We start from the raw sequence: 16,253 nt of genomic DNA on the forward strand, positions 1-16,253 counted from the left end.
GCGTCTCGGGAACTTCAGGGACCAGTGGGCTTGCCCACAGGTGGATCCCTAGGTTCTGCAAATAGTATCACAGGGATACAGGCTGGAGTTCGAGGCGACTCCCCCTCGCCGTTACCTCACATCAGCCTTGCCTGCTGCCCTCGGAGAATGGTAGTACTGGCGGCAATTCACAAGCTGTACTTCCAGCAGGTGAAATCAAGGTACCCCTCCTTCAACAAGGCCGGGGTTACTATTCCAAAATGTTGTGGTACCGAAACCAGACGGTTCGGTGAGACCCATTCTGAAATTGAAAGCCTTGAACACTTATATACGAAGGTTCAAGTTCAAAATGGAATCGCTCAGGGCGATTAATGCAAGCCTGGAGAATTTCATGGTATCACTGGACATCAAGGATGATTACCTGCATGTCCCTATTTACCCTCTTCACCAGGAGTACCTCAATATTGTGGTACAGGATTGTCATTACCAATTCCAGACGTTGCCGTTGCTCTGTCCCCGGCACCGAGGTATTTACCAAGGTAATGGCCGAAATAATTATCCCGTACTTGGACGATCTCCTTATAAAGGCGAGGTCCAGGGAGCAGTTGTTCGTCGGAGTAGCACTATCTCGGGAAGTGCTACAACAGCACGGCTGGATTCTGAATATTCCAAAGTCGTAGCTGGTTCCTACGACGCGTCTACTGTTCCTGGGTATGGTTCTGGACACAGAACAGGATAAAAAGGGTTTCTCCTGGAGGAGAAGTCCAAGGAGTTGTTGTCTCTAGACTGAGACCTCCTAATACGTATACAGGTGTCGGTGCATCAATGCACGCGAGCCCTGGGAAAGATGGTAGCTTCTTACGAAGAAATTCCATTCGCCAGGTCCCATGCAAGGATTTTCCAGTGGGATCTGTTGGACAAGTGATCCGGGTCGCATCTTCAGATGCATCGGCGGTTAACCCTGTCTCCAAGGGTCAGGGTGTCGCTGTTGTGGTGGCTGCAGAGTGCTCATCTTCTAGGGGGCCGCAGATTCGGCATACAGGACTGGGTCCTGGTGACCACGGATGCCAGCCTTCGAGGCTGGGGGGCAGTCACACAGGGAAGGAACTTCCAAGGCTATGGAAAAGTCAGGAGACTTCCCTACACATAAATATTCTGGAACTGAGGGCCATTTACAATGCCCTAAGTCAGGCTAGACCCCTGCTTCAACACCGGCCGGTGCTGATCCAGTCAGACAACATCACGGCGGTCGCTCATGTAAACCGACAGGGCGGCACAAGAAGCAGGATGGCGATGGCAGAAGCCACAAGGATTCTCCGATGGGCGGAAAATCATGTGTTAGCACTGTCAGCAGTGTTCATTCCCGGAGTGGACAACTGAGAAGCAGACTTTCTCAGAAGACACGACCTCCACCCGGGAGAGTGGGGACTTCATCCAGAAGTCTTCCAAATGATTGTACACCGTTGGGAAAGGCCACAGGTGGACATGATGGCGTCCCGCCTCAACTAAAAGTTACAAAGATATTGCGCCAGGTCAAGGACCCTCAGGCGATAGCTGTGGACGCTCTGGTAACACTGTGGGTGTACCAGTCGGTGTATGTGTTCCCTTCTCTGCCTCTCTTACCCAGGGTAATGAGAATAATAAGAAGGAGAGGAGTAAGAACTATACTCATTGTTCCGGGTTGGCCAAGAAGAGCTTGGTAACCAGAACTCCAAGAAATGATCTCAGAGGAACCATGGCCTATGCCGCTCAGACAGGACCTGCTGCAGCAGGGGGCCTGTCTGTTCCAAGACGTACCGCGGCTGCGTTGATGGCATGGCGGTTGAACGCCGGATCCTGAAGGAAAAGGGAATTCCGGAGGAAGTTATCCCTACGCTATTTACAGCTAGGAAAGAAGTGAACGCAAACCATTATCACCGCATATGGCGGAAATATGTTGCGTACTGTGAGGCCAGGAAGGCCCCAAAGGAGAAATTTCAGCTAGGTCAATTTCTGCACTTCCTACAGTCAGAGGTGACTATGGGCCTAAAATTGGGTTCCATTAAGGTCCAGATTTCGGCTCTATCGATTTTCTTCCAAAAATTGAACTGGCTTCACTGCCTGAAGTTCAGACTTTTGTTAAGGGAGTGCTGCATAGTCAGCCCCCGTTTGTGCCTCCAGTGGCACCGTGGGATCTCAACGTGGTGTTGGATTTCCTGAGGTCGCATTGGGTTGAGCCACTTAAATCCGTGGAGCTATAATACCTCACGTGGAAAGTGGTCATTCTGTGGGCCTTGGCGTAGGCCAGGCGTGTATCAGAATTGGCGGCTTTGTCATACAAAAGCCCTTATCTGTATTTTATATGGATAAGGCGGAATTGAGGACTCGTTCCCAATTCCTTCCTAAGGTGGTATCAGTTTTTCATGTGAACCAACCTATTGTGGTGCCTGCGGCTACTTGGGACTTGGAGGATTCCAGGTTGCTGGATGTAGTCAGGGCCCTGAAAAGTATATGTTTCCAGGACAGCTGGAGTCAGGAAAACTGACTCGCTATTTCTCCTGTATGCACCCAGCAAGCTGGGTGCTCCTGCTTCTAAGCAGACGATTGCTCGCTGGATCTGTAGCACGATTCAACTTGCACATTCTGCGGCTGGACTGCCGCACCCTAAATCTGTAAAAGCCCATTCCACGAGGAAAGTGGGCTCTTCTTGGGCGGCTGCCCGAGGGGTCTCGGCTTTACAACTTTGCCGAGCTGTTACTTGGTCGGGTTAAAACATTTTTGTAGGAGTCTACAAGTTTGATACCCTGGCTGAGGAGGACCTAGAGCTTGCTCATTCGGTGCTGCAGAGTCATCCGCACTCTCCCGCCCGTTTGGGAACTTTGGTATAATCCCCATGGTCCTTACGGAGTCCCAGCATCCACTTAGGACGTCAGAGAAAATAAGATTTTACTCACCGGTAAATCTATTTCTCGTAGTCCGTAGTGGATGCTGGGCGCCCATCCCAAGTGCGGATTGTCTGCAATACTTGTTTATAGTTATTGCCTAACTAAAGGGTTATTGTTGAGCCATCTGTTGAGAGGCTCAGTTATATTTCATACTGTTAACTGGGTATAGTATCACGAGTTATACGGTGTGATTGGTGTGGCTGGTATGAGTCTTACCCGGGATTCAAAATCCTTCCTATTTGTGTCAGCTCTTCCGGGCACAGTATCCTAACTGAGGTCTGGAGGAGGGTCTTAGTGGGAGGAGCCAGTGCACACCAGGTAGTCCTAAAGCTTTCTTTAGTTGTGCCCAGTCTCCTGCGGAGCCGCTAATCCCCATGGTCCTTACGGAGTCCCAGCATCCACTACGGACTACGAGAAATAGATTTACCGGTGAGTAAAGTCTTATTTTTATTGTATCCTCTTAATTTGAATTAATCAGAAATTGAATGTATGGCAAAAATAAGTATTATGATATAAAGATATTACGATTTTGGATGGAAGAAAAGAGGAATGTTGTAGGAAAACCTGGACATGCGGCGTCCATAGTTCTATCCCCAGCCAACATGACAATTCTGTTGACCAGATTTAACAGTATGGATTAAAAACACCATAGGTTTAATTTCTACTCAAGCTTTTCAGACAAAAGTCTACTGTGACAATTTTGCAGCTTTTTTGTTTGGTTTGTTTTTAGAGCAGTTCATGAATACTATGAGTAAGTTAGATTTATATAGTATACGTTATTACATGTCTCCTGTTCACAGTAGATTTGTGCCATTTATACTTACCAGTTACATTCCTTTGTTGATTATTTTTTTGTTCCAAAAACATTTGGATACACCAATGTAGTAGAGGGTCTCTTGATTTTGCCGTGGCCTTTCAGTTAGTCTGGTCAGTAAAGTCATAGTCCATTCAGTAAGTCAAGTAAGCTGACCATGTAAAAACAGGTAATGTCTCGCACGCAAAAATGGGGTAATGACCAAGAGGAAAAAAACATGATAAAAGCCTGTTTTTTTCTGTGCAAAATATTGAAATGGATAATAGACTACCACCCTGTATCTCATCTTGTAGACCAGTGGTTCTCAAACTCTGTACTCCCCACACATTTCACGTTTTCCAGATCACCTAGCAGGTGCACAGGTGTATTCATTACTCACCAATACATTTTAAAAGATCCATAGGTGGAGCTAATTATTTCACTTGCGATTCTGTGAGGAGACCTTGAAAATGTGAACTGTTTGGGGTCCCTAAGACCAAGTTTGAGAAAATGTGTTGTAGACCATAACATGTATTGGAGAAGTTTAAAGGCCAGTATAGTCTATAACAGTGCTTCTCAAAAGTCTTTGGAAAACACTAAGGGGGAATACAATCAGCCATGGTAAATTGATCCCCCGAGGGCTATTCAGTTATCCCCGACACCAGCACTTAACAGGGATTTTTTTCACTAGCCTCTGGCAGGTGGAAAAAAATCCCTGATAAGGAGTTATCGGGTCCCACAACCATGTTAATGCAGGAATCCTTGAACTTTTTGCGGATTCGATGTGTTAACACCTGATAACCCCTGTTAGCACCCATTAAGATATGAAGTTAACATGCATTAACAAGCCTTTTGGAAGAAGTCGAGAGACTAATTGCATAATAGCTTTCCATGATAAAGCCTGATTCTACCTCTATTAATTACCCGCGGTGAAGTACCATGGGTAATTGAATCCCCCCCTTCCCTATAAGTGCATGTTTTCCATGTCTCCTCACAAAATCACAGGTAAAATAATTAGAGCCACCTGTGGATCTATTAAAATGTGTCAATCAGTAATCACTACACCTGTGTTCTAGTGCGGAGATATGGGAAATATGCACTGTTAAAATGTCCCGATTTGAGAAGTACAGGTCTTTAGCACCTGTTTAGACCTTATTTGTCTTTTCTTGGCTGGGTGGCCTGCTTCCTTCTCCTCTGCATTGTGGACGGGCTCCTGGCTCACAACCATACAGAAGTGCAAGGATGAAAGTCAGAGCCTCTGCAGGAGGAGGTACTTGAGTGCGGAGAGTGCTGGGAGCCACAAAGAGGGTGGCTGGTGACACTGACAGTGATGTCACTGGCACAGCATTTTAGGATTCCCAGATGCTTATTTCTGGTGTGTCCAGACGATTCCTGGGCTGAGTTTCAGCTGGAAGATGAGTCCAGCACTGCCCGGACCAGAGGTTCAGCTGGGGGTGCAGGGCTGCACCCTTCTAGGCTACGGCGCTTTGAACAATGTCCTGTTAAGAATGAAACCTGTCCAAAGTTCCTTAAATCACACAAATGAGTGGGCTTCTTTCGCAAGGCAGGCATACATTATGATTGGCCTGATCGGCAATTAACGAATTTAGCCACATCTGGCAGTGTATGCTGCAGCAGCCGACTGCCTGACATTTCCCCTTTGCTTCTCAGCAGATATAGTGGCCATACACTGTGAAATGGCCACGATATCTGATGGGTGTCAGCTTGTCAGATAAAAAGGTCTGTTGGTATGACAGACATTTTGATATAGGAACCTTTGTATTTGTTAAATTTGTGTTCTATGGTACTTTTTTTTGTATGGAATTACCACATATTAAATTTTTTACCTCTATGGCTGAATCTTTGGCTATGTTTGTGTTCACTGCCCATTCATAGTTCTATATGTAATCAGTTAGAACAGGAAAACTTTTGTTACACTTATGTTTATTTGGTAATCCTCAGATTCATGTGAGGTAAAACTATAATGCCATATCTTTTGGGCAAATCATTAGGTGAGTGGTTCTCAAACGTGGTCATCAGGACCCCAACAGTTCACATTTTGCAGGTCACCCAGCAAGAGCACATGTGTATTCATTACTCACTGACATGTTTTAAAAGATCCACAAGTGTTTCTTTCTTTCCTTCCAGTTTTTTTTTTTCTGCTTACTTTTAGGGTCAGCTATTGTTCTGATTATGGGTTCATGGTTATGTTCTCACTGTGGACTGTGACATTTCATGCACTAGACGTCTCCTCATTCTTCCGCTCCCTGTGGGTGGTCGCATGAGACTTCCGCTATATTGACGCTGTGTCTGCATTGTGCTAATGACTCACTTGTGACATCTGTATGTACCCTATATGTGAGTTCCCTCTCTTCTTTCTGTACCCCCATTTGTCTATGCCTAATTATGTCACTTGGTAGAGCTAATTATGTCACTTGAGGCCTGGTTGAGAACCTGTGTATTAGGTGATATACGTCTATAACCACCAAACCTAAATAGAGCAAGCAGGGGTATTTTGAGAGGATGAGGCACATGTTCAGCCTCAGTCTGGGTCATCCTTATCTCTACCCGGCAGCACTGTGTAGTCTGAGCACTAGTAGCTCAGACTCTGCGCATGTGCAGAACTCTGAAAAAATAGTATGGTGGCCATTTTTCTACTGATTTCTCTACTGAGCATGCACAAAACGCCAGGAAATTGGGTGCTGTGCCATTTTTCCAGTGGTTTGTGCTCTGTTGCTGCCGGGAGCTTGGGGGAGGTGAGTATTAAAGAAATGGGTACAGCATGTGCGCCATGGCCCCCCTGGACTTAGGGGCCCGTGTACATAGCACACAATACATCCATTATAGAGATGCCAGTGACAACAAGGGGATAGGAGTATAGCCAAAAATTTGAGAAGGGTACTAATTGTCTTACTATAATCAATGGTTTGCATACATCTCTGATGATGGGTGGACTGCACGTGTGCAGAACAGGTCCTGCATTATCATACGTAGTGCACCCTAGGTCACAGCTTGATTGACTGGCTGTGTGCGTTTGGGGGTGGGAAGAGCGTTTCGAAAAGTTGAAGCGTCACATTTCTGGGAGTGCTGAGGCCAGAGTTTGTTTCTTCCAATGCAGATTTCCATTCCCCAGCTGAGCAGTTCTACTGGTCATTCTGAGCAAGTGCAACAATGCACATTGGCGCACTCAGATGAGCGATGCTGATACGATGCTGCATCTTTGGAAAACAGCACTCCGATCGCAGATACTGGCAGAAGGCGTCTTTTTCCTACAGATATCTCCTGCTGCATTAGCATTTTTACGCATCGAGCAGCGATGTGCACCGCGTCCAGCCCTGTCTGAATCAGGTCCCTAGTGATGTTTTGTTGCTCTGGCAATTGCTCCCATGTAAAAACACAAGAAAAAAACCACAAAAATAACAAGTTTATTTTGCCCTATTAATTGCTGGACAGCAGTATTTCTTAAGAGCACTCTGTGGCATACTTGCCTACTTTTGAAAAAGCATTTCAGGGAGAGTGTGAAAGTAACACCTATCAGCGCGTACATGTACTGCTACATCCGAGAGGCGGGTCATGAAAATTAGTAGTAAGTTAGTAAGATCTACTTGTTGAAGAAAATACCCTGATATTTTGCAGGATTTGTTAGTGTATTATGTTTTCTCTAACGTCCTAGTGGATACTGGGAACTCCGTAAGGACCATGGGGAATAGCGGGCTCCGAAGGAGGCTGGGCACTCTAGAAAGATTTAGGACTACCTGGTGTGCACTGGCTCCTCCCACTATGACCCTCCTCCAAGCCTCAGTTAGATTTCGTGCCCGGCCGAGGTTGGATGCACACTAGGGGCTCTCCTGAGCCCTTAGAAAGAAAGTATAGTTTTAGGTTTTTTATTTTCAGTGAGACCTGCTGGCAACAGGCTCACTGCAGCGAGGGACTAAGGGGAGAAGAAGCGAACTCGCCTGCTTGCAGCCGGATTGGGCTTCTTAGGCTACTGGACACCATTAGCTCCAGAGGGATCGACCGCAGGCCCAGTCCTTGGTGTTCGGTCCCGGAGCCGCGCCGCCGTCCCCCTTACAGAGCCAGAAGCAAGAAGAGGTCCGGAAAAACGGCGGCAGAAGACATCAGTCTTTACCAAGGTAGCGCACAGCACTGCAGCTGTGCGCCATTGCTCCTCATGCACACTTCACACTCCGGTCACTGAGGGTGCAGGGCGCTGGGGGGGGGGGGGGGGGGCGCCCTGAGCTGCAATAAAAACACCTTGGCTGGCAAAAATACCACAATATATAGTCCTAGAGGCTATATATGTGGTAAATTCCCCTGCCAGAATCCAGAAAAAAGCGGGAGAATAGGCCGCGGAAAAGGGGCGGAGCTATCTCCCTCAGACACACTGGCGCCATTTCTCCTTCACAGATCCGCTGGAAGGAAGCTCCCTGGCTCTCCCCTGCAGTCTACACTTCAGAACAGGGTAAAAACAGAGAGGGGGGGCACTAAATTTGGGCGCAATACATATATAATATAAAAAGCAGCTATAGGGGACATAACTCAGTTAGTCCCTGCATTATATAGCGCTCTGGTGTGTGCTGGCATACTCTCACTCTGTCCCCCCAAAGGGCTTTTGTGGGTCCTGTCCTCATTCTGAGCATTCCTTGTGTGTGTGCGGTGTGTCGGTACGGCTGTGTCGACATGTTTGATGAGGATAATGATGTGGAGGCGGAGCAGATGCCTTTAGAAGGGATGTCACCCCATGCGGGGCAGACACCTGAGTGGATGGGCTTATGGAAAGTAATGAGTGCACGTATAGACTCCTTATATAAGAAAATCGACGACATGCCAAATGTGGGACAGCCGACTTCTCAGCTTGTGCCTGCCCAGGCGTCGCATGGGTCGTCAGGGGCTCTAAAACGCCCGCTACCTCAAGCAGACCCAGATGTCGACACTGATACTGACACCAGTGTCGACGACGATGAGTCAAACCTGATGCCCACTAAGGCCATTCACTGTATGATTGAGGCAATGAAAGAGGTGTTAAACATTTCTGATATAAATACTGGTACCACTAAAAAGGGTATTATGTTTGGAGAGAAAAAACTACCCGTAGTTTTTCCCCCATAAGATGAATTAAATGAAGTGTGTGAAGAAGCGTGGGCTTTCCCTGATAAAAAATTGGTAATTCCTAAGAAGGTACTAATGGCGTTCCTTTTCCCGCCAGAGGATAGGTCACGTTGGGAAACACCCCCTAGAGTGGATAAAGCGCTCACACGTTTGTCTAAAAAGGTGGCACTACCGTCTCCGGATACGGCCGCCCTCAAGGAACCTGCTGATAGAAAGCAGGAGGCGATCCTGAAGTCTGTATATACACACACAGGCATTATACTTAGGCCAGCTATTGCGTCAGCTTGGATGTGCAGTGCTGCCGCTGCTTGGTCAGATAAACTGTCAGAAAATATTGACACATTAGACAGAGACACGATCCTGTTAACCATAGACCATATAAAAGACTCAGTCTTATATATGAGAGATGCACAGAGGGAAATCTGCCGACTGGCATCTAAAGTAAGTGCATTGTCCATTTCTGCTAGGAGAGGCTTATGGACTCGCCAGTGGACAGGAGATGCAGATTCTAAAAAGCACATGGAAGTGTTGCCATATAAGGGTGAGGAATTATTTGGGGATGGTCTCTCGGACCTAGTTTCCACAGCAACGTCTGGGAAGTCAGCATTTTTACCCCATGTCCCCTCACAGCCTAAAAAGGCACCGTTTTATCAGGTTCAGTCCTTTCGGACCCAGAAAAACAGGCGTGGAAAAGGCGGGTCTTTTCTGTCCAGAGGCAGAGGTAGGGGAAAAAGGCTGCAACAAACAGCAGGTTCCCAGGAGCAAAAGTCCTCCCCCCTTCTTCTTCCAAGTCCGCCGCATGACGGTGGGGCTCCACAGGCGGAGCCAGGTACGGTGGGGGGTCGCCTCAAAAATTTCAGCGATCAGTGGGTTCGCTCACAGGTGGATCCCTGGATCCTGCAAATAGTATCTCAGGGGTACAAGCTGGAATTCGAGGCGTCCCCACCCCACCGGTTCCTAAAATCTGCCTTGCCAATTGCTCCCTCAGACAGGGAGGCGGTGCTAACGGCAATTCACAAGCTGTATTCTCAGCAGGTGATAATCAAGGTACCCCTACTTCAACAAGGCCGGGGTTATTATTCCACACTATTTGTGGTACCGAAACCGGACGGTTCGGTGAGACCCATTCTAAATTTGAAATCCTTGAACACATACATAAAGAAATTCAAGTTCAAGATGGAATCGCTCAGGGCGGTTATTGCAAGCCTGGACGAGGGGGATTACATGGTATCCCTGGACATCAAGGATGCTTACTTGCATGTCCCCATTTACCATCCTCACCAGGAGTACCTCAGATTTGTGGTACAGGATTGCCATTACCAATTCCAGACGCTGCCGTTTGGACTGTCCACGGCAACGAGGGTATTTACCAAGGTTATGGCGGAAATGATGATACTCCTTCGAAGAAAGGGAGTTTTAATTATCCCGTACTTGGACGATCTCCTAATAAAAGCGAGGTCCAAGGAACAGTTGTTGGTGGGAGTAGCACTAACCCAGGAAGTGCTGCACAAGCACAGCTGGATTCTGAATATCCCAAAGTCACAGCTGGTTCCGACGACACGGCTACTGTTCCTGGGTATGATTCTGGATACAGTCCAGAAAAAAGTGTTTCTCCCGGAGGAGAAAGCCAGGGAGTTGTCATCTCTAGTCAGAGACCTCCTGAAACCAAAACAGGTATCAGTGCATCGCTGCATGCGGGTCCTGGAAAAGATGGTGGCTTCTTACGAAGCAATTCCCTTCGGCAGGTTCCATGCCAGAATCTTTCAGTGGGACCTGTTGGACCAGTGGTCCGGATCGCATCTTCAGATGCATCGCTTGATAACCCTGTCTCCAAGAACCAGGGTGTCGCTACTGTGGTGGCTGCAGAGTGCCCATCTTCTAGAGGGCCGCAGGTTCGGCATACAGGACTGGGTCCTGGTGACCACGGATGCCAGCCTTCGAGGCTGGGGGGCAGTCACACAGGGAAGAAACTTCCAAGGACTATGGTCGAGTCAGGAGACTTCCCTTCACATAAATATTCTGGAACTAAGGGCCATCTACAATGCCCTAAGTCAAGCAAAATCCCTGCTCCTACACCAGCCGGTGCTGATCCAGTCAGACAACATCACGGCAGTCGCCCATGTAAATCGACAGGGCGGCACAAGAAGCAGGATGGCGATGGCGGAAGCCACAAGAATTCTCCGATGGGCGGAGAATCATGTACTAGCACTGTCAGCAGTGTTCATTCCGGGAGTGGACAACTGGGAAGCAGACTTCCTCAGCAGACACGACCTCCACCCGGGAGAGTGGGGTCTTCATCCAGAAGTCTTCCAGATGCTGGTAAACCGTTGAGAAAAACCACAGGTGGACATGATGGCGTCCCGCCTCAACAAAAAGTTAAAAAGATATTGCGCCAGGTCAAGGGACCCTCAGGCGATAGCTGTGGACGCTCTAGTGACACCGTGGGTGTACCAGTCGGTTTATGTGTTCCCTCCTCTGCCTCTCATACCAAAGGTATTGAGAATAATAAGAAAGCGAGGAGTAAACACCATTCTCGTGGTTCCGGATTGGCCAAGACGAGCGTGGTACCCGGAACTTCAAGAGATGCTCTCAGAGGACCCGTGGCCTCTACCGCTCAGACAGGACCTGCTACAACAGGGGCCCTGTCTGTTCCAAGACTTACCGCGGCTGCGTTTGACGGCATGGCGGTTGAACACCGGATCCTAAAGGAAAAGGGTATTCCGGAAGAAGTCATTTCTACGCTTATTAAGGCCAGGAAAGATGTTACAGCAAAGCATTATCACCGCATATGGCGGAAATATGTTGCATGGTGCGAGGCCAAAAAGGCCCCAACAGAGGAATTTCAACTAGGTCGATTTCTGCATTTCCTGCAAGCAGGGGTGAATATGGGCCTAAAACTAGGCTCCATTAAAGTACAGATCTCGGCTCTGTCGATTTTCTTTCAAAAAGAACTAGCTTCAGTACCTGAAGTTCAGACATTTGTGAAAGGAGTGCTGCATATTCAGCCCCCATTTGTGCCTCCTGTGGCACCTTGGGATCTCAACGTGATGTTGAGTTTCTTAAAATCACATTGGTTTGAGCCACTAAAAACCGTGGATCTGAAATATCTCACGTGGAAAGTGGTCATGTTATTGGCCCTGGCTTCAGCCAGGCGAGTGTCAGAATTGGCGGGTTTATCATGTAAAAGCCCTTATCTGATTTTCCATATGGATAGGGCAGAATTGAGGACTCGTCCCCAGTTTCTCCCTAAGGTGGTGTCAGCGTTTCACCTGAACCAGCCTATTGTGGTGCCTGCGGCTACTAAGGATTTGGAGGACTCCAAGTTGCTAGACGTTGTCAGGGCCCTGAAAATATATGTTTCCAGGACGGCTGGAGTCAGAAAATCTGACTCGCTGTTTATCCTGTATGCACCCAACAAGCTGGGTGCTCCTGCTTCTAAGCAGTCTATTGCTCGCTGGATTTGTAGTACAATTCAGCTTGCACATTCTGTGGCAGGCATGCCACAGCCAAAATCTGTAAATGCCCATTCCACAAGGAAGGTGGGCTCATCTTGGGCGGCTGCCCGAGGGGTCTCGGCTTTACAACTTTGCCGAGCAGCTACTTGGTCAGGGGCAAACACGTTTGCAAAATTCTACAAATTTGATACCCTGGCTGAGGAGGACCTGGAGTTCTCTCATTCGGTGCTACAGAGTCATCCGCACTCTCCCGCCCGTTTGGGAGCTTTGGTATAATCCCCATGGTCCTTACGGAGTTCCCAGCATCCACTAGGACGTTAGAGAAAATAAGAATTTACTCACCGGTAATTCTATTTCTCGTAGTCCGTAGTGGATGCTGGGCGCCCATCCCAAGTGCGGATTGTCTGCAATACTTGTAAATAGTTATTGTTAACTAAAGGGTTATTGTTGAGCCATCTGTTGAGAGGCTCAGTTGTTTTCATACTGTCAAACTGGATATAGTATCACGAGTTGTACGGTGTGATTTGTGTGGCTGGTAAGAGTCTTACCCGGGATTCTAAATCCTTCCTTATTATGTCTGCTCGTCCGGGCACGGTGTCCTAACTGAGGCTTGGAGGAGGGTCATAGTGGGAGGAGCCAGTGCACACCAGGTAGTCCTAAATCTTTCTAGAGTGCCCAGCCTCCTTCGGAGCCCGCTATTCCCCATGGTCCTTACGGAGTGCCCAGCATCCACTACGGACTACGAGAAATAGAATTACCGGTGAGTAAATTCTTATTATATGGGTGTAGTACGGCTGACCGGCGGTCAGGAGACTGCCAGTCAGCTTACCGACACCGGGATCCCGGCGGGGAGGAGCGAGTGCAGCAAGCCCCTTGCGGGCTCGCTACGCTCGCCACGCTGCGGGCTCGGTGTCGCCACGGGTTCTATTCCCACTCAATGGGTGTCGTGGACACCCACGAGTGGAAATAGTCCCTGTTGGTCGGCATGCCGACCATCGGGATAGTGATCCGTCGGGATGGTGGAGGAGGTCATGTGACTGTCGGTCAGCTGACCGCCGGTCACATGAATACCACCCTGTTATACAAGAGGTTCCATATACTGTAAGTGGCCATGGGAAATCTTATTTAAAATGCATGTACTGTAACTATAGGGATCATTGGGGCAGATGTATTAACCTGGAGATGGCATAAGGAAGTGATAAACCAGTAATATGTGCAAGGTGATAAAGGCACCAGCCAATCAGCTCCAATATGTAAATTAACAGTTAGGATCTGATTGGCTGGTGCCTTTATCACCTTGCACATATCACTAGTTTATCACTTCCTTATGCCTACTCCAGGTTAATACATCTGCCCCATTGTGCCTTATAACCAATGCAGAGAAATAACACTGATGATCCCATTTGAATGTATATATCTCTGATTTATTTTTCCCCCCAAATAATGTAACAGTTGCATAATGGGGATAAGGTTCAGTCAGGGAGATTGCTGGTCAATTCAGGGAGTCAGGGAGATTGCTACTATTCCAGGGAATCTCCTGCAGAATGAGGGAGAGTAGGCAACTATGCTCTGTGGAGATAATCTTATTACATTGTACCTGCAATTTCTTCACAATTCCAAAATGGGAATATTTTTTATGTGTTAGCTTACTGTGCCATTTTACAGAATAAACTCAAATGATTAAATCCTGAATTCACGTGCTTCCATGTGATTTGCCACTATAATAGCAAGATATTTTTTAATAAATATTTTTGGAGACAGCAGGTGATTGCACATTTGTGTTTTTTTTTTTAGGTTGGCTGAATAGCATTCGGGTTACTATATAATGTATGTTTTCTCTTTGCCCAGGTTCTCGTCAATGAAGATTCTGATAGTGAAGGCATTGTAGCTCATTTTCCTGCACATGAAAAGCCAATCTGCTGTATGGCATTTAATCCTAGTGGTAAGAGTTTGGAAACACATTTTCTGCTTTTATGTTGCTGTGCTATAGTATTATGTTGCTGTGCTATATATAATTTATATAGTGCTACCATATTATGCAGAACTTTACAGATGGTATTTGATCATCCACTCCAGTAACTACCAGATTGGAGATTACAGTCTAAATTATCTCAGAAGCATTAGGGTCCATGGGAGGTAGCTCACATAAACTCCACAGATAGTACCCATAGCTCCTCCAGCGCTGTGCGGCAATGCTAACCACTGTACACAGTTATTATTAAACAACTGACAGCAAGTCTGATTTTATTATAACAGGCTAGTGAAAGTAAATATGTATTGTGTTATTATTGTGAATTAAAACACATTGATAATTGCCCTTTTCTCTGACGTCCTAGTGGATGCTGGGACTCCGTCAGGACCATGGGGATTAGCGGCTCCGCAGGAGACGGGGCACAAAAATAAAAGCTTTAGGACTAGGTGGTGTGCACTGGCTCCTCCCCCTATGACCCTCCTCCAAGCCCCAGTTAGGTTTTTGTGCCCGTCCGAGCAGGGTGCAATCTAGGTGGCTCTCCTAAAGAGCTGCTTAGAAAAAGTTATTAGGTTTTTTATTTTCAGTGAGTCCTGCTGGCAACAGGCTCACTGCAACGAGGGACTTAGGGGAGAAGAAGTGAACTCACCTGCGTGCAGGATGGATTGGCTTCTTAGGCTACTGGACACCATTAGCTCCAGAGGGATCGAACACAGGCCCAGCCATGGAGTCCGGTCCCGGAGCCGCGCCGCCGACCCCCTTGCAGATGCCGAAAAGTGAAGAGGTCCAGAAACCGGCGGCAGAAGACTTTTCAGTCTTCATGAGGTAGCGCACAGCACTGCAGCTGTGCGCCATTGTTGTCAGCACACTTCACACCAGCGGTCACTGAGGGTGCAGGGCGCTGGGGGGGGCGCCCTGGGCAGCAATGATAATACCTTGTTCTGGCTAAAAATACATCACATATAGCCCCTGGGGCTATATGGATGTATTTAACCCCTGCCAGGTCTCACAAACACCGGGAGAAGAGCCCGCCGAAATAGGGGGCGGGGCCTATCTCCTCAGCACACAGCGCCATTTTCCTGCACAGCTCCGCTGCGAGGAAGGCTCCCAGGACTCTCCCCTGCACTGCACTACAGAAACAGGGTAAAAAAAACAGAGAGGGGGGGCACTTTTTTGGCGATATTGATATATTAAGCTGCTATAAAGGAAACAACACTTCTGTAGGGTTGTTCCTATATATTTATAGCGCTTGGGTGTGTGCTGGCAAACTCTCCCTCTGTCTCCCCAAAGGGCTAGTGGGGTCCTGTCTTCGATAAGAGCATTCCCTGTGTGTCTGCTGTGTGTCGGTACGTGTGTGTCGACATGTATGAGGACGATGTTGGTGTGGAGGCGGAGCAATTGCCGGTAATGGTGATGTCACCCCCTAGGGAGTCGACACCGGAATGGATGGCTTTGTTTATGGAATTACGTGATAATGTCAGCACGTTACAAAAATCAGTTGACGACATGAGACGGCCGGCAAACCAGTTAGTACCTGTCCAGGCGTCTCAGACACCGTCAGGGGCTGTAAAACGCCCTTTACCTCAGTCGGTCGACACAGACCCAGACACGGATACCGAATCTAGTGTCGACGGTGAAGAAACAAACGTATTTTCCAGTAGGGCCACACGTTATATGATCACGGCAATGAAGGAGGCTTTGCATATCTCTGATACTGCAAGTACCACAAAAAGGGGTATTATGTGGGGTCTGAAAAAACTACCTGTAGTTTTTCCTGAATCAGAGGAATTGAATGAAGTGTGTGATGAAGCGTGGGTTAACCCCGATAGAAAACTGCTAATTTCAAAGAAGTTATTGGCATTATATCCTTTCCCGCCAGAGGTTAGGGCGCGCTGGGAAACACCCCCTAGGGTGGATAAGGCACTCACACGCTTATCAAAACAAGTGGCGTTACCGTCTCCTGAAACGGCCGCCCTCAAGGATCCAGCTGATAGGAGGCTGGAAACTACCCTGAAAAGTATATA

General features: G+C 47.7%; 1 protein-coding gene across 7 annotated transcripts in view; it reads left to right on the forward strand.

Annotated features, from left to right (window-relative positions):
- The window catches only part of BCAS3 (BCAS3 microtubule associated cell migration factor), a 2,144,796-nt gene that overhangs the window by 609,408 nt on the left and 1,519,135 nt on the right, over window positions 1-16,253 (forward strand). For all 7 annotated transcript variants that reach the window (XM_063954016.1, XM_063954015.1, XM_063954017.1 and 4 more), the window contains exon 13: window positions 14,109-14,202. In XM_063954016.1, coding sequence (XP_063810086.1) covers window positions 14,109-14,202 — 94 coding nt within the window. The remainder of the gene's footprint in view (window positions 1-14,108; window positions 14,203-16,253) is intronic.

The sequence above is a fragment of the Pseudophryne corroboree genome, chromosome 2 (assembly GCF_028390025.1).
Source record: "Pseudophryne corroboree isolate aPseCor3 chromosome 2, aPseCor3.hap2, whole genome shotgun sequence".
NCBI classification, from domain to species: domain Eukaryota; kingdom Metazoa; phylum Chordata; class Amphibia; order Anura; family Myobatrachidae; genus Pseudophryne; species Pseudophryne corroboree.